General features: G+C 45.3%; 1 protein-coding gene across 2 annotated transcripts in view; it reads right to left on the reverse strand.

The window, feature by feature from the left end:
* Positions 1-18,252, reverse strand: part of cadm1b (cell adhesion molecule 1b) — a 74,831-nt gene that overhangs the window by 21,111 nt on the left and 35,468 nt on the right. For both annotated transcript variants that reach the window (XM_062472834.1, XM_062472835.1), the window contains exon 2: positions 1,265-1,285. In XM_062472834.1, coding sequence (XP_062328818.1) covers positions 1,265-1,285 — 21 coding nt within the window. The remainder of the gene's footprint in view (positions 1-1,264; positions 1,286-18,252) is intronic.

Below are 18,252 nucleotides of genomic sequence, written 5' to 3' on the forward strand. Positions count from 1 at the left end.
GGGTGCAAATGAGGAAAGGCAGTCATTAATTCCGGGTGGTGGGTGTTAGGGTGGGTGGGTGGGGCATTGAGAGTAGGCAGAGCAGGGCACAGATGACTGGTTGATAGATTCACACTCATCCTAGCAGCTGTCTGAGACAGCTAAGTGCCAGGATTTCCACACATGGCTGCCCTCCTGTTCCTGCATCAGAACATACTGAATGACACCGTCAAAGGGAATTAATTACAGGCCTTCAAAGGTCGGTGTGCTTTCTAAGGGGGTGTAGAGGCATGTGTTGGACATGAGACCCTCGTCTGCGACGCATGCTGCCGATGCGGCGGCAAACTTAAAAAAAAAAAAGAGTTGAAATCAAGAAATATTTCAGCTAATTCTTCAGTTCTTCTCCTCAAGTTCAGAATGGCACCTTTTGAATCCAATTCCTCAGCTCTTTGAACTTCTCCCTCTTGTTTTCACATCAAAAGACATGAAAGGACCAGCGAAAGCAGGACAGCCCGACGAGCCGGCGATCGTTCCCCTTCCCTGAGTCACAGCTGTCTGGAGCAGCCCTGTCCTTTCAACCAGGCGCCAGGACAAGTAGACAGTCATTAACAATGAAACTGTCTCTGTCTAACTCTCTCCCATTCACTGGGCATCCAGCAGCCCTCCCTGTCGGCTGCTCACTCATTAAGGGGTTTCTCACTACGAGGGGAAGCTGTTTCAAGGACACGTTTGTGAGTAAGAAGCCACTGTCACTGGGTTTAATCTGCACTACACCGTTTTCAAGGTCTGGATGCCTATGGGGGGGCGCAGGAATGACATGTTGCAGGCACATTCAGCTCATATGTTTTGTCATGTCCATAGATGAGTTCTCGTGACAAGACCCAGCTCTGAATAATGTCTAGAAATGTCTAGTAAAGCTGGTTCAAGGTGCTTTACCCTGTTACTGTACATTTACATTTAGTCATTTAGCAGATGCTCTTATCCAGAGCGACTTACAGTAAGTACAGGGACATTCCCCCTAAGGCAAGTAGGGTGAAGTGCCTTGCCCAAGGACACAACGTGATTTTGCATGGCCGGGAATCGAACCAGCAACCTTCGGATTACTAGCCCAATTCCCTAACCGCTCAGCCACCTGACTCCTGTACGAGTGGTGTTACGTTGTGTCCACTGCACCACAGTAACGGAACCACACTGAACACATTTCACAGCATGCCAACACAAGCATCATTTGACAGTAATCAACAATGACAGAAATAGTGACCAAAGAAAGGACAGGAAAATTTACCTGACATGATTTCAGCAGATCCTGTTGCACCGGTGATGAAGGAAATGTGGAGAGAGAAAGGAGAAAACAAGAAATTGTAAGCATAACGTCAACATATCTTTGGTCAAATGACAGTGAAAAAGATTCGCAATCAGGGGAACATCAATGACTTACACCAACATTAAACATCGTATCCATGTTAAATGTTCAAACTCTAAGCACACAGTGTTTGGAAATGTGTAGCTTCGAAACCTCGTCAAAAAAGGAAAAGTCAAGCCCCGACTGTGACACCAACACCGCTCAAAGTTGGAGATATTGACAGTCTGGCAGACGAGGCAGCCGCATTTGCAGTTTGCTTTCTGTCCTCGACTCTGTTTGAGATTCCAGGCTGCTCTTGGTCAGGGGGGCCACTGCCCCGAGGCCCCCCTGGGAGGCCCCTGGTTCACAGAAGTACCCATCCGAGACTGGCATCTCATACACCAGGCATGGGAGACTGGCATGTTCCCAAGACCCCAACAGCACTGCCCAGAACCCTTCCCCGGGGGAGTCTACAACTACCTACACACTGTCATTCACAAAAGCAAGAACTGCATTCTAATTCCAGTGCAAATTACCACAGGGTTGCATCACAAAAACAAAACAAAATGTCGTTACACAGTGCTCTGAGCATTTGATTATTTGTGGTTGTCTTAATAAGGGACAGAGGCAATGATACATGTCCTTGTTATCTTCCTGTAAACACTCTCACCATGACAGCAGCTGCCACAGGGGACAAAACACACATACTAAAGATAAAGCCAGCTGTAAAATACCACAATAAATAATCACACACAGAATGCGGTCTACCAACCATTCATTAACGTCAGTCTCATCTCCACAGCCCACCCCACTCGTTAAGGAACCCCCAGTTCAGATTCATAGGAATCCATAAGAAGGGTGTCCCTGTGACCATGCCAGTGCTGTATCAGAACGAACAGTGATATACAGCCCGGTGTCTTTTCTAACCCTATGGCACTGTTCTCTCCCTGCTGCTGGTGGCCTCAGACAGGTCTAAAAATAGCAGCTGGTCGAGTCTCTGGTCCCTGGCTCTGCCCGGCTCTGCCCGGCTCTGCCCTGTACCTGCAGCCCATTAGGCAGGAGTTATGAGGTGCTAGTGCGTCTGTGATTACATGTCATGGCTGTCGCTCTGCTTAGACAGCAATGATGGACAGATTTCTGGGGGGAACGCGCGTGATGCCATCCTTGCGAGTGTGGTTGTCATGCCGATCTGTCAATCACGCAGGAGGAGGCCAGGCAAGGCAACCGTCCTCCAAACAATGCCTGTCCTTGCCTCACCCTCTCCTCTCACACCCCAGCCTCATACCCCCCCCCCGGCCTCCACCTCTCCCCCCCGGCCTCCAACTCTCCCCTCCCCCCTCGGGCCTCCACCTCTTCCCCCCCTTCCCGGCCTCCACCTCTCCCCTCCCCCTCCCCCCTCGGGCCTCCACCTCTTCCCCCCCTTCCCGGCCTCCACCTCTCCCCTCCCCCCGACCTCCCCCTCCCCATCCAGGCTTCACCTCCTCTCTGTCCTCCGCCACTCCTCCCCCCTGTGATCACCACCCCCCCTTTCCCCCCAGCCTCATGGTGAGCAAAGGTGCGGAAGGCAGTACATGCAAACGTCTGATAAGTTGTGGAAAAAATGAATGACGGAGAGTGTAATTGGCGTAGGAATTTGTTAACTATCTCCCAGCTCTTGTGTTGACGCTCTGGTTGTTGCAGGAGTGAACCCACTCCAAAACGCTTCAGTCGGCAAGTCAGACACAGATCTCTGGAGACAGAATCTGTGGGGCTGGCTCTCTCTGCCGCAGAGTAAAAACTGTGGGAAAAAGGTAACATATCCTCTCTCAGCCGGCATGGTGTCTTTTAAATTTGCCGTTTTCCTTTGAGGAGAAACATTTTCCTCCATCTTTCTAGCCGTGATCGGGAGCTTATCTCATGTCAGCCAAGTGTGGCTGTCTCCGTGTGTGAGGACACAGCAGAGGAGGATGCTGGCATGCTGGGGAACCCAGGGACTCTCAGTGGCAGGTTGGCCAGCGTGCGTGTGTGTGAGTGTGCATGTGTGTGTGTGTGTGTGTGTGAGAGAGTATGTGTGTGTGAGTGTATGTGTGTGCGTGTGCGTGTGTAACCCACTGTGCCTTCATTTAATTAAAAGATTGTGGAGAGGGAAGCAGACCTTTTTCTTCAAGAAAATCTGATGGAAAAGTTGTGGCTTGCAGAAACAGAGACCGGCCACAGTAGTCTCCATTCAGAACAGTAAGCGATCAAATGGTTTAAGCCCCCTTCACCAACAGGCAACCACACAGAATGAAGGTACTCGATATTAAGAGGCACTTGCGTTAACCTGTTATGGTTCATCTTTCAGTATGTGCTTGTATTTCCATTATTCGGTAATAGATTTAAGTGGATGGATTCAAGGGAATGATCACATTTATATATTGAACAAACTCCACCAGAATAAAGATCATACAGTACCATATCCTCCATCTCCTCCTCTCTCAGATTTCACAGCACACCATAGCGCAGCACCTCAACATGGCCGTCACACTAGAGAGCTCCTCCGGTTCAACAGTGATTCCCCCACTTACACCCCCGCCAAACCTGCCCTGACCCCTCCCAAGTTTCCCAGACAGAGTAATCCACGTATCTGCTTTTCTCAGGATTATCTCTGAAAACCATTACCTGTATCACTCCAGGGAGTGCTCTGTCTAATTCCTCCCCCTGGCAGACAGAAAAATGTTAATCAAGTAGTCTTACCCAGGAATACCATTGGAATACGTCCACGGGCTGCTTGCCCAATACACTGTTCTAAAGACCGAGATTTGGTCATATCCCTTCTTAAACAGTTTTCCGATGGAAAGAGGGGGTTTAACTGCACAGTATTGATGGAAACACCAGCAGACACCATGGCCAGGCTCGCCCGCATGTCCCTGAATAATAACACACGACTTCTCGACACCCCTGGGTGCAAACGTATCTAAATACCAGACACTTCTGGCAACCAATGGGTTATCGCGGTGATTCAGGTTGTGAGTGTGTCTTGCACTGCTCACGTCTTAGTGGTGCTGAGGAGTCAACGACAGGAGGTCAACAGCCCTTCCTCACTCGCGGTCTCCGATGGTCCCTAACCCCGGTGCTCCTTCACTCCCACGGCTCCACACAGACAGTTCCGAGAAATCAAGGACCAATTAGCGAGGGAGCCTCGTGACTCGATGCCGGTAAGGCCTCAAAAAATGCAAGACACATTCTGTGCTCTACAGAAATGTCACGACTGTGTCTGATGTCTGAGAAGCGCAAGTACGTCATCTTTGGATAAACAGAAAAGCTCTTAAAGAAGCTCTTTTCTCCCCGAGTTACGTATTGATGAATTAAAACATGAAGAACATCTTGTTGTGACACTCCAGTTAACACTTTTGTCAGTACAGTATTTGACACATTCAAATGGTAACTCATGAATCAACATTATTTCATCTAAGAAATCAACGCAATGAGTTATTTAAGGCTTTTTTGCAATGAACTTGATCTTTTAAGACTAGCTGCTCCATCTGTGATGGAATGAAGGTAAGGTCAACAAACCAAAAAGCACCCCCTACGTCAGATGATCGTATGATAAGCCATAATGACTCCATACAGACTCTGGAGATCCGCAGAAAACCGTTACCTCCTGGGAGTCTTCACATTTTATTCTGGGTGTCTGTTCCACTACAACCTCTGCTTACGACACAGAGCCGACACTGAGCTCTGTTTGGCTCTAAGTACATGAAGCCATCTTGGGTGCTAATGCCACGGGAGTGCTCCCATACCCCAGGGTCTATATGCTGCACGGCTCTGATCATATTACTCTCTTTTCAAATCAAGGGTTCCACATTCTTACAGAGTGATCAGGGGCTCTCTTTCTTCATTCAGGGGAAGATTGTTCTCTTTCACCTGCGCTGTGATGCCTTGCCAGGACACACACAAGCGACACTGAGGGGAACGGCAAGACTGTGTGGGTGGGTGTGTATGTTTGTGTGTGTGTGTATAACAAAGTGTGTATCTGTACGTGTGTGTGTGTATTGTATGTGTGTGTGACAGCTTGTCCATGTGTGTGTGTGTGTGTGTGTGTGTGTGTGTGTGTGTGTGCATATACAGCCCAGTGTGTGCACGCCCGTGTGTGTGTGGTTGGGGATAATTAGGACATCGCGAGGAGCCAGTTCCAGGCCTGTCATCCTCACCGCCAGCCCAGACGAGAGGAGCAGGTCAGGGGGTAAGAGAGGCAGCAGAAGGGGTCAAGAACCAGCTGCTGCACCACCACTCACTGTCTGGACTCTCCAAGAATATAAAAGCTCTGCTTCAGGCATGATGCATGTGGATGTTTATGAAAAACAACCACAAGCCTCTGTACAATACACCGCCACAACAGTTGGAGAAAGTTTGCGGCCATGTCAGAAGCAATGAATTTGGGGGTAATTATTCAATATAGCCGTTATTGCAATACACTCCTTTATGGCACTATGATGTCTCCAATTGTCTGGTCCTCTCCTAAGCTCACGCTAGCAGGCGCCTCCAGCATAGAATCTCTATTACAAAATGACAGATACATAAATACCGCCCCCCCCACAGGAGGGCCCTGAATGGTGACCTTGTTGAAGGCATATCATTAATTCTACAGATGGATTCTTTTTATCACAACAATAACATAACTGCTTCCCTGCCCCCACTCTCTCCAGCACCTGTGCCCCTCCTCTCTCCCCACTCTCTATTCCTCTCTCTCTCTCTCTCTCTCTCTCTCTCTCCCTTCTCTCTCTCTCTCTCTCTCTATCTCTCTCTCTCTCTCCCTTCTCTCTCTCTCCCTTCTCTCTCTCTCTCTCTCTCTCTCTCTCTCTCTCTCTCCCTTCTCTCTCTCCCTTCTCTCTCGCTCTCTCTCTCTCTCCGTATCCCCTTGTCCTGCTCGCCTGTCTGCTTCTCATACTCTCATAATCACATCCATCAGCCTAAAAATGCTAACTGCATCCAGGGACGCTAAATACATCCATTTGTTTGTATTTGTAATGTCTTTTGTGTGCCTCAATCAGACACCTGTCCCACACACCTGCTGCCAGCTTGTGTGGCATTGTACGAGAAGTGGAAGGGCCTTTTGTTTCCTTCCAGAGTTTATAATCAGCGCACTGTTTCCAATCTTCCCCCACCATTTTTCAATTTCCTATTCCCTTTCCTTAGTCAAATCACAGCTATCAATCAGGTGTGTGTGTGTGTGTGTGGGCACGCTCGCGTGTGCGTGCATCGACAAGTGAGCATGTGTTCCTTGATGGAACCATTTCCACACCTCGGCCCCATTAGTCAGATATTGAGAGAGAGAGAGAGAGAGAGAGAGAGAGAGAGAGAGAGAGAGAGAGAGAGAGAGAGAGAGAGAGAGAGAGAGAGAGAGAGAGAGAGAGAGAGAGAGAGAGAGAGAGAGAGAGAGAGAGAGAGAGAGAGAGAGTATGTGTGTCTATGTGTGTGGGGGTGTGGGGGTGACAAAAAATGCATACCATTACAGGCAGCAGTCAATACCAGGCTATCTTCCAGCTCGTCATTTACATGAGACACAGTGTTCCTCACTAAAATAGTATTTTATGTCCAATAGATTCATGTTTGTGAATTATGTTGATGGCTACATTGTTTGCCTCAACCCTGCTGTGTCCATACTAGGGCTGCATCTAAAATAAATATAATATACACACACACACTGCACCGTCAGGTACTTTCAATGTCCAATCCAGCAGACTATAGTGCACTCTGAGTTGATGCATAGCCAGGTTACCTCACGGTAAACACATTATCCATTATAACACACATGAGGTAGGCACGTTGTAATGTGATTTCATATCGACCTGATGTGGGCACAGCCAATCACAATGTGGGAGTATTGACAGGAAGGAGGTAAGCAGCCCTTGACTATATTGAGGAAGAGATTATGAAGTGGACCATATGTGCTCTTCAGACCTGGTCACGTGTTGCACAGTTTAGATGCTGTACGAATAGAGTTACAAGGAGAGCTGCTGAAGGTTGCCCGGTCTGGTTCATGCAGACGTGGCATTATGGATCAGTGTTTTACCGTGTATTGATTAGAACTGAGAACTATTCAAAGTGACCACACCAAATGGCAACTCCAGTAAATTCCCAATGGCAGGGTAATATACGACTTCACTGCCTTCATTTATTCACAGCTTGACATTTCCTTCCTTCCGCACAGAAGCTTCGCTAACTGTGTGTCAATGGCCACATCATTTAGACTGGACCACATGAATATTTAATATTAGTGCCTGGCTCGTCCCCTGCTTCTGTGAAAATGAATTATTTTTAGTGAGCTTTGCAGAGACACCCTGGAAATCCCCTCGCCCTGGTGATAAATGGCCGTCTAGTTTATGTTGTATTAAAAGGCCAAAACAAATGACTATCAATCATTTGACGTTGACGTGGAAACAGCTACGGCAGCCTCGCTCCTCATTTCCGAGGTTCTCTGGGTGTTTCTCCTGTGCCAGCGCCTGGGATCGGCAGCACAGGGTCAGCCAGAGGTTCCCTGACAGACAGGCCCTCCCTGAAACTAAGGGCTGAGCTGAGCTTATAATACTGGACACTTTATGTTATCCAGACAAACAAAGACCACACATAAAAATTCATGTATGCTCTATTTCCTGTTGCGAATGGCAGGCGGCTTTACTGATAAAACAATATCGGGATTTATCAACTTTGATGGAAACCAGCTGAAACGCATGGCTTTCATGATGTAGTTTTACCCCCTACAGTTTAAGAACACATTTTAGAATGGAGACTGTGATTAGTGGCAGTGGACATACAAGTTCTTTGAATATGTTTAGATGTGATCCTGAAATAATTAAACAAAAGTTTTTAAGATGGAATTCGTTTCTGTGACCATTAAATTAAAACACCAGATTAAATCTGAGTGTGAGGAGTCAGTCATATAGGGAGTATTGCTGTTGAGCGATTAAATCAGCTTTTAATGCTCCCACTACCTGCATTGAGTAGGTTTCATTTGATTGGCCGGGTAATCACCTGAACGCTGGTTAATTGCTTGTTAATTTGGCCCTGATGTTGACTACATCTAGCTCACGAGTCGTCTGCCAATCAGCAATTTACCCACGGCGCATGTGGGGACTAGCCTGGAGAGGCACATGCACAAATGCAGAAACACACACACACACAGCTAGGAACAGAGCGTAGAAATACAGTTCACTCAGACAACCTTCCTATGGCCCTGCAGTGTTTAATCTTCCCGGTAAAGAGAATTTGTAACACAGTACAATCATCAGCACCAAAACTCATTTCCAACACACACATAACCTTAACATAAAATTTAGGCCATTTCAACTTAGTACAGACTGGACTCAATTTGTCAAACAGAAAGTGCTATACTGTGTGGCATAGAGGCAGGCAGAGCAAAGCAGAGGCCAGACTCTTCCCTGTGGACTCCATTTGCAACAGCAGACACAAGATTGAAGGTGAGATTTCCCTGAGTGGTCTGACACCTGAGTTAGAAAGATAGGTGTGCTCAGATACCGAGAGAGAGAGAGAGAGAGAGAGAGAGAGAGAGAGACGGAGAAAGAGAAATTGGGTGACTATAACTCTTCAGTCCCATGCCCAGATTGATATTTTATGGTGTGTGATGTGCTACAAATGACATGAGAGAAGTTGAGATGGAGCGAGAGAGCATGCCTGTGGTAAGAGCTCTGTGATTTATTGAGCGTGTGTCTAACATGGGGCTCAGTAAGAGAAGATGTGGGATGTTTGTGGGTGGTGTGTGTCAGGTGAGTATGTTTAATAATGATGTTGGTCTTCATGCAGTTAATTCATACTGTAACGACTCATCGTGCTGTTTCCCTGCCCAATCACAATTTCACAAAATAAACAAGCCTGTGTGTGTTTTCTTAGGCCTGCAGCATGTACAGTATATCAAAGTCAATGATGATACTACTTCCTTGTGCCTAAAATTAGATGCTATTTAAATATGTTTATTAAAAACACTATTGCAATGACATCTTCCCCCAACACTCCCATGATGTAAGAAACTGTGTCAGAACTGTCAAACGTCATGGAGGCAAAAAGCAACTGAAGTACCTTGAAAAATATCAAATGACAGCGCTAGCTTGTCAACGGCTCAGCTGCGACAGTACAGAGTGTCTGCAAGACAGAGACACCAGATTGAACAGTATGTATGCGAGTGTGTGCCATTCCAGTGTGTGTGAGTGCAGTCTGCTTTGTGTGTGTGTGTGTTTGAAGCTCTGTGTGCATGTGATGAGTTAGCACTGCCTGCGGACTGAGCCCATTATAAAGCACAGAAGGCCAACATGAAGCACAGGAAACGTAGTCTTTGATCATTACCTGCCTGCCAGTTGGCCCTCCACATGAACAGACCATTACTACTACTGTTGTGCTTCTCCAATAAATATATATATATATATATATATATATATATTTATATACACACACATTATTCCATGTGCATTCCCTTCTGTGCCTCAACATGGCAAAATGGCAACATGGCTGCAGCTGAACGCACACACCATGGTTAACCTACATGGTTATAGTAGAATGCTTCTACCAGTACTCTCTACAGCCTCGCCCTCCGGGCCCTAAGACATTAGCTCACCCAGAGCAACCAACCATTTCAACTTCAAAAGGGGCTGACTTAGCGAACAACAATGTCATTTTTTCCTCCGGCTGAACCCCTGTGGCATCGCATCACTAATGTCAGGTCAGATAAGTGTGAATGTACCAGTTTAAAGGGTTAGTCAGTTGCTCTGTCTGGCCGCTCCGTGTCATTCTCTGGCCCCCGGGGCTTCAGTCAGGGGCGTCATGACAACACTGACAACACGTGCGCACTCACACAAATACACGTACAAGCAAACATTGACAAAGACACACACCCAGACAGACAAACAAACAGGGCACAAACACGCACACACACAGTCAGTAATGACCAGAATAAAGGGATTAGAATGGGTCTTCAGGGAGAGTGGCTGAAGCTTTACAGCAGTGTGCGTGTGAGCTGAGTTGACTAAGCAGTAACACAGTAGAAAACTCTCCTGCCTGTAAATCACCAGTCAGGGGCTTCCTTACTAAGCTGAAACACCACTCATTACAGAGTTACAGACTCAGGGAAGCAGCTCGTCTGTGCTCACAGGCGTCATACACTATTGTCTGTGTTCTCAGACATCTAATGCAGAGCGCTATGTGTGTCCCCTGTTGCAGGATGATGAAGGACACAACAAGGCCATCGCTGGCTTTGGACTGAGATGAGGCTGGCAATGGTTGGCCAGTGTGAACGCCCACAGGACAGAGGTGGGACTGCTTTGTCCTGCTGCGTGGACCCATCACTGCCTCGGCTCGTCCCAATAATGGAAATGAAAGCCACTTCTGCCAGAGGTGAGGTCCACTGTGCTGCTGTGGGACCGAGTGTCCGACGGCTCCCTGAAAATGAGAATATTCCCAGAAGCCTCTCCTCTCCTCGCCCCTGATCTGTGTACAAGGTGAAACGCTGAGAGATGCAAGGCGGTGTGGCAACGCTGCCTGCCGGGGGGGGGGAGGACGACGACGACGACATTTGTGTTATGATAGAGCCAGCCGGATCGAATGCCTGGTAACCTGGATGGTCGCTATGGTGACATGATGTGTTTTGTTTTAGCATGTGGAATGTGTTGCTGGTTTTAGAACGGTTAGGATATATGGTGTAAAATCAAACGCTTTCTTACAGGCATCACTCAGAGGTTACACTCAAGCCGAGATCCTTTATCAATTTGTTTGTTTTTTCGGATTGTTCACTGTTGTTCACGCTGGCTTACTGCAACACTGCGAAGGTGGTGTAGAATAACAGCCTTCATTTTCTAATGAGATTACCAGACTCAATTTCAACGATGCTAAATACCACACGGCTTGGCGCTAACACAGAACCGTATAATGAGGTAAAATAAAGGCTAAATGAATTCCCATCAGAGGAGCCAAGGGATTGGGAAAATGTGAACAATTAGACAGCTCGTCAAGAATATGAATCAGAGATGCCACATTACACACATACTGTAACCCTCATTAAAACCACAGAGCAAACAGTTTCTCAGTGTAGTGAGGCAGACAGCTTATCCCACCTCAGTTTCCATCGGATCGCTTCTTGGGGACTATACATACACACGGTTCACTCAGTGACTGAACTAAGATCAGGTCTGTGGGCTGAGCCAGTGTGCATGTCCTGTCCTAACAAGTCATAGTTCATTATTTGTAAGGCTTTCCCAATGGGGTGCTGATGCTAGGTTGCTTTCATCCCCCCCCCAAAATACACCCAAATCCCCCATGGTTAGACATGAGAGTAGAGAGATATTTAAAAACTGACACCACTTCAAAGGGGGAGCTCAGATCCAAAGAGTCACGAGGAGGATATTCAGGAGCCTCAAGTCACCTGTAATCCATCGCTAATTCCACTTCCCCAACTCTCCACATCAGAGTCAACTCCCAGAAAAAGCAGAGCACGCGGGCGCTAACAGAAACACAGACATGTCACACACACACTGTACTGTTGATTCAGTTGATTCATGCTGATGATGAGCGAACTGAATCCAACCTCACATGGTGCTTTTCAGAAAGGCAGCCTTAACAGCTTGTGCTGCACAGTATCATACAGGCAGCCTTCAGGAAAAGAAGGTTCTGTTTCAGGGTTGGGAGCTTTCAGAGTTGATATATAAACTGAAAGTAGGAACTCTGCTTCACTGGGCCCATGAATATATCAGTGTCATTAGCAATCAAGACCTGTTCTTAAGCGACGGCTTTCCTGTAAATGGACTCCTGAGGTGTATCTGTGTTTCTCTGGCTGTTCCTCTGAATGTCTGGCTCTTTCCTTTCAAATCAAATCAAAATCAAATTTATTTGTATAGCCCTTTTTACACCCAATCATGTCACAGAGGGCTTCACATATGCCCATAGAACTGACCCTCAACCAACCTAAACCCTCAAGGAAGACAAGGAAAAATTCCCAAAAAACTCTCAACAGGAGAAAAAAAAAATGGAAGAAACCTTGCGAGGAGCAATTCAGAGAGGGATCCCCTCCTCCAGAGACGGTTGGTGGGAGAGAGGAGCAGAACACAGGCTAAACATAGTCATACAGTGTCGATGGGTTTTTAAAACACCAAAATCCATTATTCAACTTTATAGATGTAGGACAGGACCGGGAGACTCGCGACCAGGTCCAGCGTTGGCTGACCGACGACCAGGCAGGTGCTGACAACTCAACCCCCCCACACCACAAGGGATGTGTGTGGGGGGGGACAGAGAGAGGAGAGCAGGGATTAGAGAATGCCAGGAGCAGCTAACAGTTACAGTCATAATAGAATGAGATCCCAACCGGTCAAGTGTGGACTGGTGCAGCAATTTAACAGAGCAAAAAAGGGGAATTTGATGCAACCCCACACACCAAGACAGCGACAGCCCCCCTCATTTGGAACATGAAATCTGTTCCAGGGGAAGAGAACTCTAAAATAAGTCTTTCATCTCTGGTTCAGCCTCTGAAACTTTGAATTATTTCCGTCAGCTAAAAGATGAATCTCTGACAGTGAACTACTTGCGCTGCTTCACCTTAAAAACAAAACCTAAAAATATCTCAAAAACAACCATGTTAGAAATCATCTAGGATAGTACCCCCACCAAACACCGCATCAACTACATCCAAACAACCCCAGAAATAAATACTATATAGATTACAATTTATACTAACATGAACAAATCCATCAGTTCCTATTTTAAATCAGGCATCAAAGAGGCATGTGAGATGTTACCAACAGTGGTGAGACTGGGCCAACTCTGGATCCAACAACTTTGCCCATGTTTATTTGACGAGACACAATGTTACTCCCCAATAATCCAATAATAATTACAAGAACTTACTGACGAGGGAGAATGTAAATTTACTCCACCACTGTATAAAGAAGGGAGCCTGTAATCACATGCCAAAGATAACTGGGCTGTACTGGCTATGAAAATGTGAGACACTCATTTGGCAGAGTACTAACAAGCTCTCGGGGAAAAAAAAGACGAGCTTCTTCTGAAACTGCTCAAATTTCCCATTTCCGTCTGATTGCCCTCTGAAAGTGTCGTGTGTCAGTTAGGCACTGGAGCGGAGAGAAGCGACTTCATAAAGCATCTTTAAACCATTCTGTTCCTGGACATCTGTCTCCCAGTTCTCAGCCCACCAGCCACCAACAGATTGGCTGAACAGATGACACACATGGGTAGACCATGGAAACCAGAGGAGAAACGACAACTTGATGATGGGATTGTTGTACCCCGACAGAGGATCTTCCTGTGACTCTTGTTGTGGAGAGGAACATTAAGGGTGCCATGTGCGGCGTGCAATAGCCACAGCTGCTCAGTAATTGCTGTACTCTACCTCTGTCTTTTGTTTTGATTTCGCTTACACTGCAAACACTTTGCCTCAGTGCTTGAACAAACAATCTCCCTCTAAGCATATAACACAACTAAAATAAGTTACAACAGCTTAAAGTAAGTAAAATTGCAAAATGATGAATAAGAAAGGAGGTTGGATGCAATCACCAAGTACCTCTTTTTTGTTGAATACAAAAGTGAGTGAGTGAGTGAATGAGTGAGTGAAAGTGATTGTCCTTGGGGTGAAGCTGTTTTGCCATAGTACCTGATGATGATGTACTGTATGTGTCTGTGGTCCAAAAATAAAGCTGATAGCAGCTATATCTCTCGACTCTGAATGTTGGTGTCACTTTAGATTTATCATTATATATGTGCAGATTTGGCAGCCAATTCCATAGCTTTAAACACCATCTCCAGGGAAAAGCTAAGGTCAACAACTATCCATAAATAATCCCAAAGTCGTGGACCCTTCCACTAAGCGTTATTCAAAAAGGATCAATAGGATTTTGCGATTCAAACACTTAGACCTATTCTCCTCCTTATCAACAAAGCTCTTTCCCAGCACTTTTCTCTGATCAATTATTAAAATCAACGTTCGCATGGCTCCTTTCAACAATTTGGGGAAATCAGATTTATTCTATACTGAAAGACTTTTGAGAGGTAATTTTTCATTCGAGTGGCCTTTAGCATTTCTTATTAAAATACATTATTGTTCTTGTAGATTTATTTATTCAATGTGATAGCTCATTAGTCAGATTAATGTAATGCACTCTCTTCTTTCTAGAGCTGGTGTGCTTAGAGAGAGACGACCCTGCTTCTGCTTAAACACAACACTACAGGGAAAGTTCAAGTACGCTAGTTTGCCGTGACACTGCGTCCTACAGCAGTATGTGGAACACACTTCTTTATTATGAACAATGTGTTAGTCTTGGCATTTAATTCAATTTCCCGGCAAGTCTCACATGTGATACAACTATGTAAATGTGTTTCACAGCATTGGTGTTCTGTGTGATGAAAACAATACAGAAGGTATTTGCAAAGGCTGTACCCTATGAATCTTACAACTACACTAACATTGGCCTAACGTCATGGAATACTTATACAACATCATTTTGATAGACGTAATCAATTCCTAGACCAATCTTAGCTTCTGCGTTTCTGGTTCATGGCAACCATGATTCACCTGGCTATCCTCACCTTGAGGATGGCCAACCTGTTAGAGAGGATGGTCTATATAGCGAGGCCTCCTAAGCCTCCATTTGATCTACAACATCAAAATGTTGCCCTCTGGTCAATTGCTATTCTCCCACTGTTGGAGATGTGAGGCCAGGGGGCTGAACTCTGACCTGTCCATGCTTGTAGCACACATCCACATCAAGGTAGGGCTAGAAGGAGATACTTCTGCAATTGCACAGGTTAGCAGACAAATTGTTGAGTACTTTACGTTGAGAATTTAAAGTTTCAGTTTATGAATTTAAATAAACACAGTGTATGTACACAGTTTGCAGTTTATACAAGCTATTTGTAAAATAGGACTAGGATCTAGCAATGTAAGATCAAAAATTCTCATAAAAATCGATTGCGTGTAGAAAACAGAAAAAACATACATTCTATTTACTGAATACAGATTATTACAACCAAATGAACAGACATTGTCTTGTCTACCAGTATCAGTGTATTCCTAATGACAGCAGTTTTGGGGATTTCACTGAAGGCCATTTGTCTAATCTGCCAATCTAACAAACAAACAGAAATACATATTGGTATGGGAACTTTGGATTGTAAAACACGTACAGACACACGTGAATGAAGCATAACAGAACTAATTGTGAATAGGTTCCACTCTGTGTGGTATGTCATGGACAAATCATTCTGAAACTCCATCAGAGAATTGTACAATAGTGCAGTCAACAGATTACGTCGAAATATGAACTTATATTTTGTATTTACATCCGTTCCCCTGGAAATAAACTGCACGCTTGCAAGATGCCAGGTTAAGGGTAACAAGCAAACAGCTTGAGGCAGTATTTTAAGGAATACAACTCAATTTTATACTGACTGTAACTGTAAGCCCAGAATATTTTCCCCTGATGGTTCTGTAGTTCAATGTCTAACCTCCCACCGAAGCGTTTGGCATGTCTCCAGGCGAAGATCCAGCGACTTTAGCTGTGGCTGATGACTGATGAGCAGAGAAGGCCCTTAACATGACAGGCAATCCTGGGCTAACATGAAGCTTTGGCCACCCTGAAGGGTCTGCTATCTCTGCACTGAGCGGGAGAAACAGCAAGGATTCCAAGCAACATATTCATTGCATTCCTACAGTTTGATCAAACGGATGCAAAGGCTGTATATAGAGTATTAACCTTGTATTCAGCCACTGCTCCAAACAACACCAATAAAAGAGGGAGGAGAAATGTCCACAGGAAATGATCTCCAACATATCTCACACAGCAGGAAGTAGTCACGGGCATGGCTCACTCTACAGGAATTAGTCACAGACATAGCTCACTCTCCATGAAGTTCTCACAAATATGGTTCACACTCCAGACAGCATAGACGTTTTACTATAAGATGCACAACATGGCTTTGGATATACTCAACTGGCAATTCTAAAAGTGCAGATATCTAACTATATCGAGTTAAATGATATATACACAGTGTATACTGTATTTATATAGCTATAGATGAAACGTCCCACAACAAGAAGGTTCCAATCCAACACCTCTGTCTACATGAAGTAATCAAAGGCATAAATCATGACAAGCCACAGACGGTCATAGATGACAAACATAAAAATAATATGAAAGGATAAGCATACTTGCAACGCTAGTATAACTAATTACCACCACAGAGATTTTTTATTAGGCCGATGATTGTTGGAATGAGGAAAGTGCATTTTGTAATTGGATATGCAAGAAAGCAAGTAAATAATGGATATTAAGGAGTAAAAAAGGTTGCATACGCGGGAGAAACGTTTCTGTTTTGCATAATGTAAGCAATTCCTCTGAGCATGCTGGTCATTTCTAAAACTGATAAATGTGTTTTCATGCTTCCATGATGCACAGTGTGAAGGAGAAAGCCCTCAGTCTGTGATTAAAAGGAACAGTTTTACCCAGAAACATTTGCTTTAATCAGCTCTAATGGGATTGCCTTATATTTCTTCTCCACAGTACATAGCTTTCTATTCAGCAGGACTGCACAATACATGGCTGTAATCCCACGTAATGATGAACAACCTGAGCATAGGATTGTGTTCACATGCATTTTGCATTCACATTAATTTATACGCAGGATTGTTCATATTGTTCAATTGTTCACAGTTGCAGCTTCCTTGTTTTCCTCAACATCCATATATTTATTGTATAAAAGCATATCTCCAATTTGCACAGTGGGTCCATCAATCCACTTAGAATATCAAACAGATCTTTAGACATTCACGCGGTCCTCTGTATTACTGGCCAGTATCGACTCCACGGCTTGACATCACAGAATGGCCCCAGGTTGTGCCACTATCAGACAATTGATAAAATGTTAACAAAAAACACATTAGAGAGCAAACGGGTAACAGCTGGTGCAATCCTACTGGTGCACCAGAGGAGATGTCAGAGACGTCATTTCTGAGTCCTTGCCAAAAGCTACAATATGGTCACCCGAAATCGCACTGGCAAGGGAGGGATCCTGTAGTTTATGCAGGAGCAGAGAGCTGGAAGTACAGACACAGCCTGAGACAGGGCTCGTTTCTCCCGCGACAGGAAATGTAGTGCTGCTGTCGTGCGTCTGAATAATACGGCCCATGTAATCACCTTCCCCCCTCGTGGTTGACAGAGAAGTGCACGTGTTACTGATGAGCCTATTCAGCTACTGTACGGCTACACTGTGCAGTTGTCGCATCAACGCCCATGCTAACGTAAAGCATCGCGGTCAGATGAGGAGCCCACTGCAGCCAAATTACTATCACACGTTCATAATGGTCTTCAGGGGCGATTTATCTGCAACCCAATCTGAGGCTCGATCTGATAGCGATCTGGATCATAGATGTACATTTGGAGAAGTAATGAGCTAATAAGAGTTTCCCTGTGCTTGTCAGGCCTAGTTTGAGGTCCTGCTAGCTTGAGTTTACTTTCACACAACTAATCAGCCATGATCAGAAATGTATGGTACATTTTCACAAAAGAAAGGAAGTGAATGAGAATAACCAACTTAACTGGGCGTACAAGCAACATGATGTTCTAGTGATGGTCAATCTAGTAAATTCCATCCAAAAAGTTTCAATTTACCGAAGGTGAGAGTGGAACCAGTCGCTGGGTATGGGCAATTTTAGTTCTAAAACTTCTGAGTAGACCTCAGCTAACCTTCTCCCAGTCCCACCGACTGTCATCCATTACAGGCAGCGACCCCTGCCCAGTGACCTTAGCCACGTCTACAGTGGTTCTATGATGGATGCCTTATTAGCGTCCTTTATTGGTGTACTTTAGCCGGGAGATAAACTTTGTAATTAATGTCTCAGTTTGGTTATCTCTCATTTATTTCAATCGGCTAAAGGTGACTCTTCCAGACGACCGGAGAAC

The sequence above is a fragment of the Osmerus eperlanus genome, chromosome 11 (assembly GCF_963692335.1).
Source record: "Osmerus eperlanus chromosome 11, fOsmEpe2.1, whole genome shotgun sequence".
Classification (NCBI taxonomy): Eukaryota; Metazoa; Chordata; class Actinopteri; order Osmeriformes; family Osmeridae; genus Osmerus; species Osmerus eperlanus.